Source organism: Eleginops maclovinus, chromosome 3 (genome assembly GCF_036324505.1).
Source record: "Eleginops maclovinus isolate JMC-PN-2008 ecotype Puerto Natales chromosome 3, JC_Emac_rtc_rv5, whole genome shotgun sequence".
Lineage (NCBI taxonomy): Eukaryota > Metazoa > Chordata > Actinopteri > Perciformes > Eleginopidae > Eleginops > Eleginops maclovinus.
Window position 1 is genome coordinate 12,441,276 of NC_086351.1, and position 20,494 is coordinate 12,461,769.

General features: G+C 42.7%; 1 protein-coding gene across 2 annotated transcripts; it reads left to right on the forward strand.

Moving 5' to 3' along the window:
• Positions 1-429: 429 nt before the first annotated feature.
• Positions 430-19,110, forward strand: setd2 (SET domain containing 2, histone lysine methyltransferase). Of its 2 annotated transcripts, XM_063878717.1 has the most exons (22): positions 431-803; positions 2,241-2,362; positions 5,043-5,064; positions 5,157-9,154; positions 9,275-9,406; positions 9,641-9,769; positions 9,907-10,030; positions 10,116-10,193; positions 10,275-10,372; positions 10,530-10,662; positions 10,895-11,029; positions 11,119-11,247; positions 11,357-12,478; positions 12,598-12,646; positions 12,719-13,031; positions 13,149-13,992; positions 14,546-14,671; positions 15,068-15,204; positions 15,333-15,444; positions 16,550-16,624; positions 16,786-16,887; positions 17,437-19,110. In XM_063878717.1, the coding sequence occupies exons 2-22, from the start codon at positions 2,334-2,336 to the stop codon at positions 17,596-17,598; spliced, it is 8,049 nt and encodes a 2,682-aa protein (XP_063734787.1). In that variant the 5' UTR covers positions 431-803; positions 2,241-2,333; the 3' UTR covers positions 17,599-19,110. The 2 variants fall into 2 exon arrangements, with proteins under 2 accessions (XP_063734786.1, XP_063734787.1); XM_063878716.1 differs by lacking the exon at positions 2,241-2,362 and having other exon boundaries at positions 430-803.
• Positions 19,111-20,494: the final 1,384 nt, after the last annotated feature.

Consider the following 20,494-nt stretch of genomic DNA (forward strand, 5'->3'; position numbering starts at 1 on the left):
CAATGTTTAAATAAGCCATTTATATCTGTAAGATTTGTTTTTTATTTATTGGTAAGACTTTAAAGAACATGATCACACAGATAAAACATACAATATAGCATTTTATATTAAAACATTATGACAATAAACGAAAATAATAAATGAGGTGGATTTTTATGACATGATGTATACATTTTAAAACAAAAAGTCATTTCTTAATCTCTCGGCATATGGAAGGCGATGCAACGATTTAAATAAGTGTCATCAGTCCAAATAAATGTAAATTATTTAAATATAGTAATGAGTGTATTTTTATATGATTTATTTTGTAGGTTGTTAAAATACTTGTTGGTGGCTCCGTACTCCTGTGCGCTCCAGGGTTCGCGCCAGCTATGTTCACACATCATGTGATGTTGTTGGAAGCAGCAGGCAGCTACAGAGACACAGTGAAGATCAATGTGTGGAACAAAAAGTATTCAAAATAAATGTTCATAACCGTTCAGGCAGATCGGGTTTTCAGTGTTATTGTGCTATACAGATTGGCCAAATTGAGACAACATGTAGTGCTTGGTTTTCGTGGTCATTTGTGTTGTAGATCTGTACTCTTAAAGCTAACTGTGAGCTCATGTTAGCTCGATAGTACCGACATTCACCCAGGCTGAAGCTGGGGCGCAGCAGCAGCACAGCCACTAGCCGACGATCATTTCCGACAGCTCCGTATGGATTTGACGTCGGCATATATTGTTGCTTGATGTTTTACAAAGGGTCGATTACCGATGATTTTCGAAGATGGGGGAACCTTGTGACCTCAAGCACTTCGTAAAGTGAGTACCTTGTAAGAAGCACATTTTTTCTTATCGTTGTGTAAATTGTGGCAGTGTGGTTTAGCCATCTTACCACACATAAGTAAGACAAAACATCACCAGCTAGCATGCTAGTAACGCCGGGTGCAGAGACTCGAGTGTACGGGTCCATTATATCCTTAAACGGAAACGAATGAAACCCTTCCTGCTCATTAATTCAATTAGAAAATAAACAAGCTCCCAGCTAGTCGAAAAATGTTTTAGTTTGGCTTTACACATGCGGCACGGACCACAGATCGATAAGTAAAACACAAGTTAACAACTGTAACGTTAGCATAGTGGCTGCTACTACAGTGCTAACCTTGCTAGCGATAGCTGCTGATGCTAGTACAATTTCTTGGCTAGCCGTGTTCGTTCCCAGAAACAAATGTTTGTTTACCTTTTAATGCGCAACCGAAAACCCAACGAATCGTCACACTTATTGTATTTTCAATGATTTAAAGGTTTGCCAATCAACATTAACAACATTAATTATAGATAACAGAAAATTGGCTAACGCTATCTTTAAAGATGGCACACGAAAGCTCCCTGTTCATGTTAGCTCAACCAGGTTAGCTTAGCTGGTTTAGATTGTGTAAACCAGTTTCACAGTCGAACAGCTTAGTTTTTGCAACCTCACCTACTTGCTTACTAATTATATATACACATTTATTTATTTATGATGTAGTATGACTAGTTTGGTAAAACTTGGTAAATTAGTTTACTAAATGAATAGTCTTGCTACACATCCTCTACTCGTTTTTATAGTTACTATCCTTTTAAAGGCCATGTTTTGGCTGCATTCAATTCTCCTGTTCAGGCCATGCTTTAGTTACTTTCTTAATTGCTTCGAACCAGTCACTGTTTGTTTTCACAACAGCGTTAATGTGTTCCTTCACATAAATCGTTGCTGTACAGTAAAGCCTTTGTTTTAAGTATGCCATTTTCTTTCGCTCTAAATGTCCAGTAATGAGAGGCTTGTTCTCTGCTCTCCATGCATCCATGTTTTTGGTCTATTTCCAAACATAATAGTGCTATTTGTTACCAATAGGTACATCTAACCCTTTACTTTTATTGTTGCTGTAATTTAAACGAAGTTGGTCCCATAGCAGACAATAATATGACAAACTGCAATTAGCATCTCTGCCACATATGCCACTATAGATAACATGGCACTCAGGAAGGGAAGGCTGCAGATGTCGTTAATAGCCAACGGTTGAACGCATGTGACAAACAATACTTATTGACATGATGTACATCAAGTATAGAGTGTGTATCGCTCAATCCATATTCACTGTTGAACCAAGAACTTGTTTTTCTCTATTCAAATGTCAGAATTGTTTTTAGTTCCTGACAGAGTAGATGTAAGCTGTTGTGAACAAACTCAGTTCATTGCAACTCTGTCTTTCTTTTTGCCAGGTGTGGCGTCAATTTGGAGGGCTCATTTCTCTGATTTGGATTATTCTTGGCCAGCAGCCTCTTCGGGCCTACTAATCCTAGACGAGTTTCTCAATGGACACTCTTCTCAAGTCTGAGATCAGGTATTAGAGTGCAAAATATAACTCACAGTATACGTCTTTTTAGAGTAGTTTGACAGGAAATTGTTTTGATGTGGTTTCCAGCTTTTATTTTTGTTTTAGGTGTAGCCAGTGAAGATATTTCTGGCCCCTGTTTACTGTTGAAACATTTGGATCTCAAGGTCATCTGGCACTGTCATTATTTTTGCTCTGATACTTATCTAACATCCAAAGCACTTTCCTTTGCTAAATATTTTGGGACCCTGACAGTTACATACATTGTTCCAAAAAATAATAATTGAAGGTTTGTTATCTAATGTCTACAACATCAAGTTTCAAAGGCAACGTTGATGAAGTAGGCACAGTCCGTTAATAATATGACTGAAAGCTTCTTGTTATATCCCTTTAACAGGATGTCACTGCATAAGTGTCTCATTTTGAAGGTCAGAGAGAATAAAAAAAGGAAAATAATAAAATCCCCCAGGTTTAGATGACCCAATTGTTGCCTAGTACTGATGAGAATACCTCAAAGAAAACAAACTAGCTTTAATATGAAAAAAAGAGAAACAAAAACCTTTGCTTTTCCTGTATTTTTTTTTTGTTGCCTCTATTTTTGAATGTGATGTAACATACAGTTTTTCTGTTGAAAAACTAAATTGCCTGGACAGGGCAATAGTAAGATTAATTATAGAATGTCCTTCCTGTCATACAAATACGTTTCATATGGCCTTTACAGCTTTACCCATCCAGGTATTGTAGCTTTTTTAGTTCATGGCAGCAACAGCGGATGTGTTTGTTTTCTCAGTGGTGTTCTGTAGAAGAAAATGAATGATGTATACTTAGCCTAACCGTAGCTATATTCCTATCTGACATGAATGGTTTTCTTAATTAAGTAGGCTTTGAGAAAAACGAGACCTTAAAAGTATGTTTTGCATGGTAGGCTATCCCTGTATAGCAGTGGTAACCAACCTTTTAAAGCCCAAGATCACTTTTTATTCCAAATTGTAAGCCGAGATCTACCAATCCGATATCTTCCAAAAAACCCACTTAGGAGTAAGACTGATCTTAATGCGCTCTTGAGTGGATATGAGTCTTTGAATTTAGCATGCGTGCTAGCATGATGGCGCTCCAGGTTGCCACGTTTTGGCAAGGCTACCTATCGATGTTAACTGTTAGTTAAGGTTGGCAGAACTTGGCACAGATTAAAGTTACTACTTTCTCAAGATGACCGTTAGATCTGATTTTTTTTTTAACCCCACCCACAATTGCATGCAGCCTCAGCATAGACTTCAGCATATCAAATAACCAATTGGCGTTTGTAAAATGACCTATGCGTGATTCAAATCAACAAGCCAGAGCTAGGTCTAAAAAGCTTGTTAAAACAACCAACCAACCAGAGCACGAACATTTTTTATTTTTTTTAGAAAATGTGAAAATGCTAGGGATCGACAGTGAAGGCTTTGAAGATCGATCAGTCGATCGCGATCGACCTGTTGGTTACCTCTGCTGTAGAGGATACCTCAATCTGACATACATTTTATGTTTTGCATGGTGGCTCATTGTTTAGAACTGTAGCATCACAATTAATCCTGGTGTTCAAGGGTATCTTTTTGGAAGCTTGTATCAATTTTCCTCTACACCAGTGTCATGCTCCTGTTATTGGCACTGGCTTTCCAACTGTAGTTCTTAGGCATGAGAAAACACATCTCTAAAATGTTGAGAATGGATCAAATGCAGACGGGATATGTCCCTATAAATAAACTCAGTTTGGGTTAGGTTTAAAACAGTTTTTTCTAATATCCAGTGTGGTATCTAATAACTGACTTTACATTAAGCTATGGTGTTGTATGTTTCTGTCCCCAGAACAAAGCAGTTAAGCATTTGACCTTGTGGTTTGGAGGTTGAAATATTTAAGACAATGTTCATCATGCAATATTTATGTGCTGTTGAGCAAGAATCACCCCAATATTGTACTGAGCTCAGGACCTAAGATGTTCATTGCCATAACTGCACTGTTGCTACTGTGCATATGACAATAAAAACCCTTGAACCTTGAACCTGTTCCATTCTAATGGGGCATACAGAGTTTGGTTTACCAGCATTACCAGACAACAGTAAATGTTCCTGATGTTATTTTTGGTCTGTGTTTATAAAATAACTAATTTTGGACCTTATAAACATTACTATGGTTACCTATTTCTTCTTCTACCTATTCCAAAGGATTGTTCACATACTGTGATGTGACTGCCCTAAATTGGCATGGACCCTAAGACATTTGTCATGAGTCAGCCGGTTCCCATATTTGCAGTCAGACTCCTTTATTTTTAAATCACAAAGGTGCTTAACATGAAATCCAAAAATAAATTATATTTATCTTTAATTAAACTTTTACACAAATGTCAAGTTTGCTTATTAATAATGTATCAGGCTTACAATTTTCACGAAAACAGAGTTACAGGAGCAGGTGGTAGGAAATTACACCATACACTGTTGTAGATATGGCAGCAGATGTTGTGATTCCAAGTCATTACCTTTTAGGAGCGCACACAATATGTTCAGGGACATGTTCACTTCCAGCAAGGCTACATTGACAATTTTGGAGCCTTATATTCCACCCGAGCTTGATGAGATGCATGAACTGTGTAAACTGATTTCTGTCTTTCCTCTCTTTTTATGTTCCTGCGATGCTCTTGTGTAACCTCAGAGAGGAAGGGAGTAATGCCTCGGTAAGTCTCAACTAAAGAAAGTATGATCCTGATGTCCAATTCCACAATTAATTATTTAACTCAAGTAAAAAGTGGTCTCTCTTTTTTCGTAGGTAAAGGTGGAAGGCTTATCCAAGGCAGCTCTAATCAAAAGCCTGTCTCCCAGAGTCATGCTATCCAACCATCTCTTGCCTAAAGGGACCAAAATGAAGGTCAACCTAGAGGATCAGGGTCGTCAGAAAGTGTCCTTCGGCTTCGCACAGATCAAGAAGCCACTGCAGAGCCCATTCTTCCTCCCTGCCAGTCCTGACAAGTCTGTTGCTGAGCCTAATGCTGCCTTGTCACAGTCAACCTCAGAAGTAGAAGAGGAAATTATAGACATCGAAACTGAGCAGAACCAGACCCCAATGGTGCAAAAATCAATAGCAGAGACACAGTCTGAAACACCAGTTGCTTCAGCCACTATACTGAAAACAGACCTGGCTAAGATGCATTTCAAGAAGCAAATTCTCAGTGTCTCTGTGAATGAAGAGAATCCAACAACTCTTGTGCCAGAGGAGCCACACTCTCTCGAATTGCAGGTTTTGCAGAAACCAACAGGTGAAACTGAATTTACATCTCCTCAGCCTCAGAATGTCATCAGTGTCTGCCCGTCTGAAGATGTTCACATTGAGTCCCCTGATAAAAGGGTTACCCCTACCCTCAAGAAGCCAGCGGCTTTCTCAGGAAAAGATGGAGAGAGTTCCAGCAGTGCTGAGAAGAGTATTATGGTAGAGAAAACAAAAACCAGGTCCCACTCAGATGGAGCTCACCCTGGCTCTGAATCTGATGGAGATTCAGGCCAGATGTCTTCTCGTCGCAAATCTGTTGACTCCAAAAGTAAAGCAAACTCTGACAGCAGAAGCAAAGAGATAAAGAAGTCTTCCTCAAGTTCACATGTGGAGGAAAAAGAAAAAAGTTACTCCAGGAGGTCAGAGAATAATGAAAGGTCTTCTAGTTACTCCAAATCAGAACGTGATCCAAGACACACATCCTCACGCTCATCTCGATCCGATAAAGACCGCAGAAGGTCCAGGTCTAGATCGCGGTCTAGATCAAGAGGGTCACGGACAAGTTCATCTCACTCCAGGTCAGAGAGATCCCGAGGCGACAGAGGATCACGCTCCGAAAGGTCATACTACCTTGACTCTGATCGGAGATCACACCGAAGTTCTCCACGCAGAGAGAGAAGGCGTTCTCGCTCTCGCACTGACAGAACTCGGGACAGTTCTGACTCCGAGGATGACCACAGGAAGACGAGAACAAGGACTAGTGACTCCAGTAGATTGTCCAGCTATTCAAGCTCACATAAAGACTCAAAATCATCTTCCTACTCCAAGTCTGAGAAAGTTTCTAAATCTTCAGATTCTCCTCATTCTTCAGAATTTGATAAAAGAACACAATCGTCAAAGTCTGAAAGGACCTCAAAGCGATTATCAGACTCTGATTCCCAGCGCAAGTGCTCTCCGGATCTGGACTCCAGTTACCGTAAATCTAGCACCCATCACAAATCAGAGACCAACAGCAAATCATCTTCTTCCAGCATGCATACACACTCTCAAACATGTGAAAAACAGCGAAAGAGCAGCTCCAATGACTCTGAGACAGATCATAAAGGAAAATCACAGGCATCTGACAAAAGGTCTGGCTCGGAAGATAAATGTAAAAACTACCCGAAGAAAACCAGTAGGCCAGACTCAAAGCAGATGACCCCTTCTAGATCTTCTGGAAATACAAGTGGACACGATAGACAATCACATCACATATTTAATAGCCCTGGCAAAGCACTGTCAAACACAAACACCACAGATGTTTTTTCTCAGAGTGAGAAAGAGAAGACTGAATCCTCAAAAGATGGTAATGAATGTAGTCGTCAAAATGTTAAGGAGATAGTCTCATGCCCTGATAAAAAATTACAAGAATCGTTGTCGAAGAGATCAAAAGAAACTAAATCAAGTCTTGATGTAGACCCCTCAGCTATAACCCCAAGTGAAAACCTAAAGCACGCCTCCCTGGAAAACTTGACCAATGTGAAGAATAGCCTTTCTTCGAATAATCGACCACATGTGAACTCTGATGCAGCTGTCTTAAATTCATGCAGTAGTAATGATCGCTTAATGGGCAACCATGACAAGAACATTGTTGACTATTTACCAGGGCCAAAGTCCTTAGAAACAGCAGATATACCTGTCCCCCATGATGTCCAGCAGAACACTAAACCAGAGATTGTTAAAGATTTGACAGCTGGCAAGCTGCCTGGCGCAAATTTGTCACTCAAATCTGATTCACTGTGTCTTGACTCTGAGGATCAGCTGATAATTGAACCGCAAGATATGGATTCTCAAAAGAGCAGCAGTGCGACAAAAAAGTCCAGATGGGATATAGTTGGGCAGAACACCCCAGAGAGTGATAATTTACAGTGGTCACTTTGTGAAGAGAGTAAGCCGACTTTAAAAAAATTGATTTCTGTCAAACAAATTGAGGTTTCTAAAGATCATAGCCAACAAGACTCTGACATAAATACTCAGCAAGGAGCTGTAACACATTCCAAACTGGTTAAGCAGACAGAGAACTCTAGACAGGAAGGTGGTTCAGACCGCACATCCATATCAGATAAATACAAAGACCAAAGTGAGCCTTCACAGGCGAGCACCAGCATTGACCACTGTGACTTAAAGCTGAGAGTTTGTCAAAAAACAAAAACAGAGCCTATGCACGTAAACGATACATCGCAGCTCGACAAAGCTGCAAAGATGCAGAGTTGGAATGGCGATGGTCATGAAGACAAAGCCAAGGACAGCACTTCCAAGAATAAATTGAGTAATAGAACATTACCTAATCAGGACGGATTAGGAGCACAGAGTGAGGTCAGTGATAGCGACAACTCTGAGTATGACTCCGATTGCGGCGAGGCTATAAAACGGTTGCACTCTGTGGTGGTAGTGCCAAAGAATTCTTCGCTAATAGGAGATGCACAGGATACGGGAGCTTTTCCATGCAGTCTAATGAACAGTTCTGAACAGCAGAACCCGAATATCAATGAAGTCCCAAACCAAGGCACACAAGAAAGGCAGGGGGCTGCTTTCCTGCCAACAACTGGTCCTTATGATGGTGTAAATGATCCATCCCATAGTAGCATGTTGTGTCAATCCCAGAGTAATATGATTGACAGCACCAGTCACTCAGAGGGTTCCAGCTTCATCAGTGCACAACGTTACGTGGCGGGTCACATGGCTGCCCATGGAAGTGCCACGGAGCCTGCCCACTGCCTTGATAATTCAAGGCAGGGTGAGCAAGGGCATACACAGCATACTGTTAGCAGCAGAGGTGAAAGGATGTACTCTCATTTCCAACCTGTTGCTGACAATATCAATGATAAGAACGGACTCATCCTGGGTTGGGAATTTCCGCATCCAGAACAGCCCAGTACTACATACCAGCAGCCTGATAGCAGTCATGGGCCAAACCTAGCAAACACTAAACTGACTGAAACCTCTCCCATGGGACTGCAACAGAGACAGAGTAACGCCACCTGGAACCATCAATCCCCAAACACACAGACTAGCAGACAACCCTACCTCCATTTGCATGAGCATTATCCGGATCCTGCAGGTGAAATCCATCCTGATTCCCTAACTAATGACCAGGACGACTTCAGTGAGGATAAACTATCTGACCTCAGTAAAACAGCTGTTGAATGTGGTGGACCTAGCACTCCTTCAAGCTTTGTTCAAGGCCACGAAATAAGCAGCAACAGCAGGGGCTCTGCTTTGCCGGACGCCCCTAGAGAAGAACATTTCAGACCCCACAGAGGAAGGGGCCCTCCCAAGAAAAGGCGGCCAGAGATTGAGTCAGATTCAGACAATGAAGCAGAAGCTGGGCCTGCAGGCAAGAGGGAACGGCAAGAAAGTGCTGACGTCCCCAAGGAAAGTCATGCCAAAGCTGAGGTGCAGCGTCCATTGCTCAATCTGCGAGACTTTCAAGACTCCAGTAAATGGAGAGAGTTTTCCAGGTCTAAGAAGATGCCCCCCTACTTTGACCTGATTGAGGAGAACCTGTACCTGACAGAAAGGTAGGTTGTTGTTGTCCGGTCTGCTTATCAAAACCTAATATTTTGTTTGTCCAAAGAGTATCCTAATTATAAGTGGTTTTAGGCTGGAGATTTGATATTGTTTTAAAATGTTTTTTACAGAAAGAAAAGCAAATCCCATCGAGATATCAAGAGAATGCAATGCGAGTGCCCAGTGCTGCCCAGAGAGGAGCGCTCGAGAGGAGTATTGGCATGCGGGGAAGACTGTTTGAATCGGCTGCTCATGATTGAGTGGTAAGTTCATAATTACTGTTAATGCTGTAACAGTTTGCAGGGAAATCTGGGTATACAAACAACACTTTTAAAATTGGTCATAACTTGAGAGTCGGTATTAATCAGGCTCTTTAACATTAAAACTCAGCTAAGTTAAATAAAGGGCTGATTCCTTAAAAAATATGGTATTTTCCAACTAAGAATGTGTAGAAGCTTGTTGACCTAAGGTAAATATGTTTTGAACATTTTTTTCAGCTCCTCACGGTGTCTGAATGGACACTACTGCTCTAATAGACGCTTTCAGATGAAGCAACATGCAGACTTCGAGGTCATCCTCACAGAAGACAAGGGCTGGGGTCTACGGGCAGGGAATGACTTGATTGCGTAAGCCTCTTTAAAACCTTTCAATACAACATTTAAAGTATTTTTCTCGCATGTATCATTAGAATATTTACTACATTAGTTTGCACACCAACTCTACTGGATTGTATTATTAAATGGTACTTTAATTGCAATCTCAGAAACACCTTTGTGCTGGAGTACTGCGGGGAGGTATTGGACCACAAGGAGTTCAAAACCCGGGTGAAAGAATATGCTCGCAATAAGAACATCCACTACTACTTCATGGCGCTAAAGAACAATGAGGTTAGTAATGACACATTTGAACTGAGATCCGTCTAAAGGTATCAGGTGAAGCTGTAGAAAGAGTTTACATTGTTTTTCCCTTTAGATCATTGATGCAACGCTGAAGGGGAACTGCTCCCGTTTTATGAACCATAGCTGTGAGCCCAACTGTGAGACCCAGAAGGTAGAGTGGCAAAGAAATGATCCTTTTGACGGTTAATTTCCTAATGTACTTGTCTGATGATGATATTTTATCCCATTCCAGTGGACGGTCAATGGCCAGCTTAGGGTTGGGTTCTTCACCTCGAAGCCAGTCCCTGCAGGAACTGAACTGACATTTGATTACCAGTTCCAGAGATACGGGTAAGGTTCCTCTTTAGTCATTTTTTGTATTTTGTGCTGTTTGTGATATGGTCACACAAATATGTTCATAGAGGGGCATCTTCTTTAATTTATTTATATACGTTTAACTGGATATGCTTTGGGGATTTCACCTTTTGTGTTTTATCTCTTCCTACAGCAAAGAAGCACAGAAATGCTTCTGTGGAGCACCCAGCTGCAGAGGCTTCCTCGGCGGGGAGAACAGAGTCAGTGTTCGGGCAGCTGGTGGGAAGATGAAGAAAGACCGCAGCCGAAAGAGCGCTCTCACCACGGTCAGTACTTTCAGTCATAGTTGAGTGTGTCCTGTTATTGGTTTACAACAAGCTGCCAGTAATGTAAAGGGTCACACCTCTACACAATCACAACCACACCAACTTCTCTCTTTTGAATTGTGTTTTGACTAAAGTGATGTTAGCATTTTATTATATGCAAACAAGCCAACATTTCTACATTTCAAGTAAAAGGTTTTATATCTGATGATGACATCACTTTGTCCTTCCTCAGGTTGATGAAGAGCTGGAGGCGCTACTAGAAAATGGAGAAGGCCTGTATGATGAGAAACAGGTGGTGTCTCTCTGCAGACTGATGGTCCGAGTGGAAACCATGGAGCAGAAACTCCTCTGTCTCAAGCTGATACAAGTATGATGAGTATTGATGCCTTTTTTATATGGTTAGTACTTTGATATTTTCATTTATGATACCTAATATTTCATGTTTGTGTTGCACAGGATACTCAAAATCCATCATGCCTGAAGCAGTTCCTGGACCATCATGGATTGTCTTTGCTGTGGATCTTCATGGTGGAGATTTCTGAAGCTAAAGGCAACAGTGCCAATAACGTCAAACTGCAGTTAGAGGTGAAATATATCATAAACTTTGCATTTAAACATTGAGCACATTTTTTATTTCTTCAGAGCGTGTGCACTCATTCCCATTTGATCTGATTATCTATGATTCTGTCTACAGATTTTGAAGACCTTGGCTGTGCTCCCTATCTCCACCAAGAACATGTTGGAGGAGAGCAGAATACTTACCTTTATCCAGCGATGGGCACAGACGAAATCGCTCCATCACCCTGCTGAGATGGACGGCTACTCTAGTGAGAACACCTCCCGCGCTCAAACCCCCCTCAACACTCCTGATGGTTCCTCCACCAAACTGGGACCAGAATTGGATGGCGAATCCAAACCTGCCGTGTACCGCCGCCTTAAAATCATCAGTGAAAACAGTCTGGACAGTGCACTCTCTGACGCTAGCAAAGCATCTGATGGCAAGGAGGAGGAGGAGGAGGAGGATGATGATGAGGAAGAAGATGAATCCTTACATGTAGGACTTCCTGACGACAAACAGTTGGAGGCAGAGCCGGTGTGTGAGGCTGCAGATCCAGTGAAAGAAACAACGGAAGAGACGATTAAAGAGGAGGTCCAGGGCAAAGAGGAGGTCCAGGGCAAAGAGGATGTCCAGGGCAAAGAGGATAAAGAGGAGGAGACGGGGATGAGTGCCAGCAGTCAGCAACAACCTCAAACTGAAGAGGTACAAGAAAAAATGGAGTTGGGTTTGGAGAAAGATATTGAGATTAAGATGAAAGAGGACACAACTGAGGGTCCTACGGAAGAACTTGAAGTGCCGAAAGAGCTTAGTAAAGAACAAGACAGTAGAGAGGAGAACACACATCAGGCTGTGACGGAAAAGGCTGGACTCGAAGCAGACCAGCCCACTGTTGAAGTTCCTGAACCAGAGAGTAGGCCCATGCTAACAGATGTTGCTGATCTCCCACCTGAGCAGCCTTCAGAGAATACAGAGGCCAAGGCAGAGACACAAGAACCTGAGAAGCCTCTTCCTGGCATCGAGGCACAACCTAGTGGATCTACCACTGATGCTTCCTCTAACTCTGAGCCCCCGGAGGCCAGTTTGCCCTCTGAAGTCATAGCAACCCTCGTGGAGCCATCAGCCATAGGAACTCCTTCTCAAGATGAAGAGGAAGGTGTCTCAGATGTGGAAAGTGAGAGGAGTCAGGAGCCTCAATTCAGTTCTTTGGACATCTGTGCCATGGCTGCCAGGCTTCTGGACAGCTGGAAAGATCTGAAGGTGGGTTCAAACAGATATAATATAAACGACAGACATTGTGAAACACAGATACAAATATAATTTGATTGGATACCACAGTACTCAGAAGTTTAAAGTCAAAATTGTGTTTCACCTTTCAGGAGGTGTACAGAATACCAAAGAAGATTCAGGTGGAGAAGGAGGCAAATGGTAAGTTTAGAACGATGCGTATTATTGTCTTTTTTCTCAGTGTCATTTTTGCTAATTTGACTTTTCTCACAGATCGTAGCCGGGATAGAGACACAGCTTTGATGCCACGCACCACTTCTGGTAGCCGAGAGCGTGAGAGGGAGCGAGAAAAGGAGAGGGAGCGTGACAGAGAGAGAGACCGTGATTTTGAAAGAGACAGGGATCGAGAGAGGGACCGAGATCGGGACCGAGATCGGGACCGGGATCGGGACAGAGATCGAGACAGAGATCGGGATCGGGATCGAGGCTCCGACAAAACTCCTCAACGCAGCACAGAGAGACGGAGGAGACGATCTGCTTCACCACCGTCATCCTACGAGAGGAGCAGCCGACGCACCGAGGAACGGTAGGAATTCTTGCGATAACATTGTGCAGTGTGTCGTCCAAGCAGATTGTCATTGGAACAGCTGTGTACCATATGGAAGTTTTGACAAACTCTGGTCTTTTTCTCTGCGTTGTTAAGGTTTGACACGCCTAACAGCAGCAAGACTCGGGGAGTTGGTGGTAAGGAGCGCAACAAGCTGTCTACAGAGGAGCGCAGGAAGCTGTTTGAGCAGGAGGTTGCACAGCGGGAAGCCCAGAAACAACAGCAGCTTCAACAACAACAGCAGCAGCAACAACAACAACAGCAACAACAACAACAGCAGCAGCAGCAACAACAGCAGCAGCAGCAGCAGCAACAACAGCAACAGCAGCAGCAGCAGCAGCAACAACAGCAGCAGCAGCAGCAACAACAGCAGCTTCAAACACTGGGTTATGACCCCACTCTGGCCTATGTCTCCAGCGCTGGCTTCATCACCTACCCTCCTGGATATCCCATCCAGACCTATGTTGATCCCACAAACCCTAATCTAGGCAAAGTACTGCTACCCACACCTCCGGTTGATCCCTCCCTGAACTATGAAGAGACGCCTCCCCAGCGTCTTATCTCAGACCTGGGACTGTCCTCTCCATCCTCCACTTCCCAGGCCACTCCGGTCTCTAATCTTCCTCAGCACATCACCCCTGACCTTGCCACTGGCAACCCTCCACAGTATGCCCAGCCAACTGTAGCAACTCAGGACGCAGGGGTTGCGGTCCTCTCCGTGCCCGCAGCCCCTCCGATACAGGGCCAGCAGAGCTACACTACTCTGTGGGATCCCACTACTCAGCAGGCCGTGACTGTGCAGACACAGCCAGCGCAGCAGTACACCACAGCCCCACCACCGCCTCAGACACAGACAGCCATCTATTACCAGGGGCAGCCGTGCCAAACCATCTACAGCATCCCCACCGCCTACCCACAGGCCAACCCCCCCGTCATACAGGTAGGGGGCTCTTTGTCGTCGTCGTCATCATCATCAAGGACTGAAATTATTTGGCACATTAAAGGTGCCGTATTTGCACTTGTAGCGGTCCCGAAGAAATTCAATTAATTTTTATGGAGATTTTCTGTTGTGTTCTGTTGCAGAAACGTATTCTTTCTTACATATATAATGGCAAAATATTCAACCAAGATTTTTTAGAATCCACTGTGTACAACTTTTTACAACGTTTTGCAAGTACATGTTTCTTTGTATTATAAAATGTATTTCTTAAAATCCCCATTTCCACTGGTTGTACATTAAGGGTCCAGTAGTGATTATTTTGACCTACCCATTCATTAATTTTTTAAGCAATATTTAGCAAAAATAATAATATACGTTTGAAAAAAAATAATCAAAGCTCAACAATCTCAGATATCCTTTGCTTGGGGATGTTGCAAATCCATCATGTGTGATAAACTATTATAGCACACTGAGCTCATGCTCAACATGCCCAAGACGTCAGAATGCCCGTGGTGAGCGTCTAACTCTGATTTAAATGTTTGTGTTTCTGAAGGCGTACACTGAACCCACAGCCAGCTACCTGCACGGGCAGCCTGTGTATCCTGGCCATCAGCAGGGAGTGGTGGTGCAGCAGGGAGGCACCGTCACCACTATTGTCACATCCCAAACGGTCCAACAGGTAATTCACACGCACTTCATACACCGTCTTAAATGGTGATTATCCTTGAAACATTAGGCATTTCTACTCTTTCAGGATCTTGTGCGTCAGTGTGGCCACAAGGGGGAAGTATATGTCTAATTTGTGCAGCTCTTGAGCAGCCACACCATGTGGATCATGTCACAAATAATGAAAAGCCCTTTTTAAGATGTGAGTCAAGATGGAACAAATTAAGGAAATGGCTCAGTGGACTTCATTTCTATATTGGAATCTAACTGGAAGTCGTATGTTACTTTAAACAACATGTCATAAAAGATTCAGCTTCAATGAATCAGTCAACATTTCAAAAGACGTACTTTAAAGGGCGAGCTGTGAAGATTTGCTGCTAACACTTATTCTCCACTTGCTTTTGTTCAGGAAATGATTGTACCCAACAACGTGATAGACCTGCCTCCTCCCTCTCCTCCCAAACCCAAAACAATAGTCCTACCTCCAAACTGGAAAGTGGCCCGGGACCCTGAAGGAAAGATCTACTACTACCACATCGGCACAAGGTTGGTATTGCTGTGTGTTACTGTTTAAAGTGTGTGGTTGTACCTGTAGAACCGCCCCCCGCCCCCCCCCCCCCCCCCCCCCCCCCGCATTGTGTTTCTGTCTGGCATTACTTTCCTCTGCGCACCAGGCAAACACAGTGGGACCCTCCAACATGGGATGGATATAGCGACAACGCAAGTGTGGACCATGAATCTGAGATGGACCTGGGGACACCCACCTATGATGAGAATCCTTCCAAGGTGGGCTGGAGATTTTGTGTGTGTTTATATAGAAGAAATTAACTTTCCTTTAACCAAATAGGGAAACACACATTCACTCTGTTTTAGTGTGGTTCTCAGAAAGTGTGCTTGAACGCAGAACATGATTATAGTGTTTGTTCCTTGAGGTAATTGAAGATGCAGCACTAGTGATTACTTTCAGATGTGTCTAAAGAGAGAACAACCCTCAGCACGACACTACGTTAAGAAAGCGCTGTGTCCTCCTCAATGGCTCGTCCTTGCAAAATGGCTTCATCAGAATCGGCCTGGTGACAAAGATTCAAAGACAGATTTCACTCACTCCACCCCCTGCTCAGCTGTCCCTTAGCCTCAAGGCCTTTAGGGGAGGGGTTGCTCTGCTCATCTTTTCTTCCTCTGCCTCGTTTGTTTTTTCTCCTGACTTTGAGGATAATAGAGACCATCTGTAAGTCCTAGCCTTCATTTAGTTGTGGTTTCTTGTGTTATAGTTTAAGTGTCCCATTTTTGTCTTTATAAAAAGATGGAAAGATTCATGTTTTTCATTTCCCACCAACAACAGTTAGAAGGTCATGGACAGTTTCCCTGCATGTGTTCAGACAGTGGCGTCCACGTCCAGAAGCTTTGACACATGGCTCTGCACTTGTAAAGCGTCCGATTTCACTCTTTCTGGAGTCATGGCCCTGCAGGATGATTGTGTGGATCCATGGTGCTGGCTTTGATCCTCACCACTTTGTTGTTGGTGAAGGCAGTCAGCTGTTGCCTGTCTGTCTTTGTTGTTGAAGGCTGGCCACAGAGGCAGCATCCTGGCAGGATATCCCTGCTTTGTGTGGAGTAGCTGGCAAGCAGGTGCTGTTTGATGCGCCGCTGACCTTGATAGCCACAATTTAGTAGCCAGTTGCCGTGTTTGATTGATATCATGCACAGGTGGGATTTTAATGGTAGGAAATGACTCTACTGATTGAGTCAGTATGGCACACTATTACTTTCATTATAGCTTAGCAAACGTTTGACAATGTGATGAAGGAAGTATCATTTGTTGAGTTGGTTATGACAAGTTACACATGCACACCCTAATGTGAAACACAAGTCATCTTTTCTTTCTTTACAGTTCTCTACAAAGACAGCTGAGGCAGACACTTCCAGTGAGCTGGCTAAAAAGAGTAAAGAGACATTTCGCAAAGAGGTGAGCCAGAGTATCTGTACACAATGGTTGCAGCAATGGTATTTAACTCCAGATGTTTCAGCGTTTCAAACCTCTTCTAGCCACCCATGCAAGGTTTCGTTCTTGTTTAAATATTCATCTCTCTCTTAACAAGTCTTCCTGTGTGTGTGTATATTACTCAGATGTCCCAGTTCATAGTACAGTGTCTAAATCCTTATCGGAAGCCAGACTGCAAACTTGGGCGCATCATCAACACGGAAGATTTCAAACACCTGGCTAGAAAGGTAAGATAAACAAGCTTACACAACTCCAAAGAATCTGTAAACCTTTCCCTGACCCCTGTGTGGTTGAACCACAATGACAGCACTGGTCAGCTTTTCTCTTAAAAGGCAATGTTTTCAAAGTTTTCCCAAACCAAAACTAAATAGTTGAGCTCCCACGATTTCTTTTTCCAGCCAAATGTTTTTGTATTGTGTCTCTTGAAAAGACCATTATCCCTTCTCTTTTGTTTTACTCTTTGCATTTAAAAGCAACAAGCATTTCTTCAAAGGACAGTATTGTTTTTTTTCTCCATGGGTTTCGTTGTCTCCCCGGATTGTGTATGTAAGGAGTGGTTTGCACTCAGACATACCACAACTCTGAGGGCATGGGTACAATAAACAAAAAGACAAGTTGGGCTTCATTTATGCAGAGATTGCAGTTAATTGTCTCAAATTATAAAGGGCAATGTCACTAAATATGTCATCCAACCACTCAACCACAACTTGCATTGTAATTCAATAATTAACTGAAGCCTGTTGACAACTCTTCCTCTTCTCTGCCCTTTCTTCTAGCTAACTCATGGAGTTATGAACAAGGAGTTGAAAGCTTGCAATAATCCTGAGGACCTTGAGTGTAACGAGAATGTGAAGCACAAGACCAAGGAGTACATCAAGAAGTACATGCAGAGATTTGGCACTGTGTACAGGCCCAAGGAGGACACGGAGCTGGACTAGCTTCAGCGTCCACAGGTGTTGCCCTTTTCCTGTGCGAACACAGGAGAAGCACAGATTTGCCTTTCCAGTCACTCCTTCATGTATGTACTGGCCAGCCTGAGCCCTGAAGTAGTTTCTTATGCGTATTTATAACTAAGAATTGCACTGCTGCCCGAGAAGCTCTCCAGGCCTCATTGATCATGGCGGAGCCCCGCTATAAAGACTGACGGAGACTCGAGTGTCGCTGAACGACCCGAAAACTCCAGGTGCAGTGTTCTCCAAGGACGACACTGCGGGGTGCTACAGAGACTAACGTTTTCACAGACTGTTTGATTTTAAGCATCTTTTTTCCATATGTGGCTCTTAAATGTTCCCGAGATGATCACCTCAATTCCACTTTTTAACTCTTCTAGCCCTGAATGATGGATTATCAGCAGATTTCAGTATCATATTTATCAGAGGTATTTTTTTTTTACTTTCCACTGTTTAAAATGGATCAATGACAGCTGAGTGCTTTTTTCCCTCCCACTTCCTGTGCACGCTTCACCCCCCTGCCACTGACTATCTGGTGCTGCTTTTAACTGGGCTGTGGAGGTCCAAGCTTCCACTCCTCAAGCCCTGCCTTCTTAACCACAAGACTTTGGAGCCTGTGTTGTTTTATGGATGCATGATGTAGGCTGAGGTCAGAGTGGTATCCTCATGAAAATTCCTTTAGTTTTTCAAGAAACATGCCCTTACTGGGTTGAGCTTTTACTCTCAATACACTTCAGCAAATAACCAGCAGGTTGGCAAGGTGATCCATTCGTCTTTTATGAATTGGTGTATATTAACGGGAGCTGGGTTTGAATGCTATGCTTGATGTTCAGTTTAGCCATTTCATTTTGCTCTGTTTCCATTTCTTACAGGAATAATACTGAAAGGGCAGTTTTAACAGTTTCTTATCATCTTGTGTTCTCTATTGCTTTTCACTGTTAGTCCTTGTTAACGACACCTATGCCGGCTCTGCTTCACAAACTGTCACTCATTAATTTCCAAGATTTCTACAGTTGTCTTGGGGGTTTCATCAGCATTAGGTCACCGATTGGTTACAGCCTAACTAATTGCATTAAACGAAGTTCCAACATATGTACATTGCTTTATATGTGAATATATTGAATAATAGTTTTGAGAATGTTTAAATAAGCAGACACTTTGTAAAATGCCTATCATTTCATCATTGAAAGTGTAAATAATGTGTAAACCTACCAAAGCTGTGCGCAGGAGAGTAGGGTCAGGGAGCCCACCCATCCTCACCAGCTCAGCCCTCCTGATGCAGCTCCTGCACCGCTCTGTTAAACTAAGTTCCCTGCTGACTCGCAGTGCTGTTTTATTTCAGTGGTGGGGGAGATTTCACCTTTTCTTTTTTTAGTTTTTATTATTTTTCTATGTATAAAGTAAGTTCCACCCTACTCTACTGTAAGTATTGTGTAAGCACATTGTCATACCGAGTGTACAAACATTTTAAAAGATAATAAACTTTTTTGTAAAATGAAATCCCTGCTGTACAGTTCAATTAAGTTCACTTTAGTATCTGCAAAAGTGAGTGACCTCTGTTGCATGATCAACCACTCAGTGCACACCCAATCCCATCTGAGATTGGTTCCCTCCTCTAATAAGGAGTGCACATGTCATGGATGCCGCTACAGCACGTACCAACAGTTGAGCCAGATGTTTGGGCTCAGTAAAGGGAATCTGAGTAATCGACTGCCTTCGTTAGAGACGTTCAGTGTGCTCTAAATATGGCGACCCTTGATGAGTGGAGAGAGGCGCTGCTGTGTTTCCCGTTTCTCTTCTGGTCCCAACCCCCCCCTCCCAGCGTATGCACATTCCGCAGCCCCATGCCTGTGTGCTTCAGACCGCAGTTAAGCAGTCCCGTCTGGAGAGTGTGACGGCATGTAACACTGCCCCAGGCCATGCAAGATGCCTGCTCCTACTTAGAGCTGAATGCAGAGAGATCATTAACAGATTTGAGCAGAGCAGAGGTGGGGGGGCAGGATAAGCAGATTGTGCCTCACAGAGCGAGAGCAATCTTTTCTCCAGAATATTTTGGATGGAGATATTATTTTCATTTCACCCTTAAATCATTAAATCCCTCTTAACTGATTTCCCACGGGGTAATGGATAGGAAATGTTCTTAAACACTGAATCCCTTGATAAGGGGCAGAACAGTGTCAATATGTCCAAACCTTCATCACTGAGAAATTCATTATGTGGGTTTCTGTTACTGCAAGTGATAGACATGTTTATAGGACTTTGTTTGAGGTTTAGTAATTATCATATTTCCATTAACGTTAACAAAAGGGCATTCATCCGAATAACATGATCAATTGTGCTAAACTGCTAATTATTTAGAGCCTTTGAGAGGAGTGATGTAAGGATATCTAATTATAAAACATATTTAAAAAAGGATAAAACTACAGAGTTTCTGTAATGACACTGTTTGCAACTATTAAGTCATCCATTTTCAACTGTCTATACATTGTATTTGGCTGACATTATATATTTCAACATTTATTCATAACTTTAACATATAATAACTTTTTCTTTTTTTACTTTTCCCAATTTGAGGTAGTTTACAGTCCAGTAATAAAAGCTTGCTATGTAAACTAATCTTTAATGTTTTCTTTTTTAACTGTGTAGCCATTATTTTATGGTAATTATTTTAACTTGGTGTTTTTTAAGAGCTCTGCTTGCTTGTTAATGAGTGTTCAGACACTCTTTTAAACGTAGTGCTCAGGAATTAAAGATGACTCAATGTCTCACGATCTCACCACAAGCGACTGCAGAGATAGGTTTCCCACGGGGGAGAATCACCGGTCTACAGGATAAAAACTACCATGCACATATGATCCTTCTGTTAAAACACAAGAGCACCAAC

Coding starts and splice junctions, on each gene's coding strand:
- setd2 (XM_063878716.1), top strand. CDS start 769: ATGGGGGAACCTTGTGACCTCAAGCACTTCGTAAA. Junction 10,194..10,274: donor CCAACTGTGAGACCCAGAAG/GTAGAGTGGCAA, acceptor ATCCCATTCCAG/TGGACGGTCAATGGCCAGCT. Junction 15,205..15,332: donor TACTACCACATCGGCACAAG/GTTGGTATTGCT, acceptor TCTGCGCACCAG/GCAAACACAGTGGGACCCTC.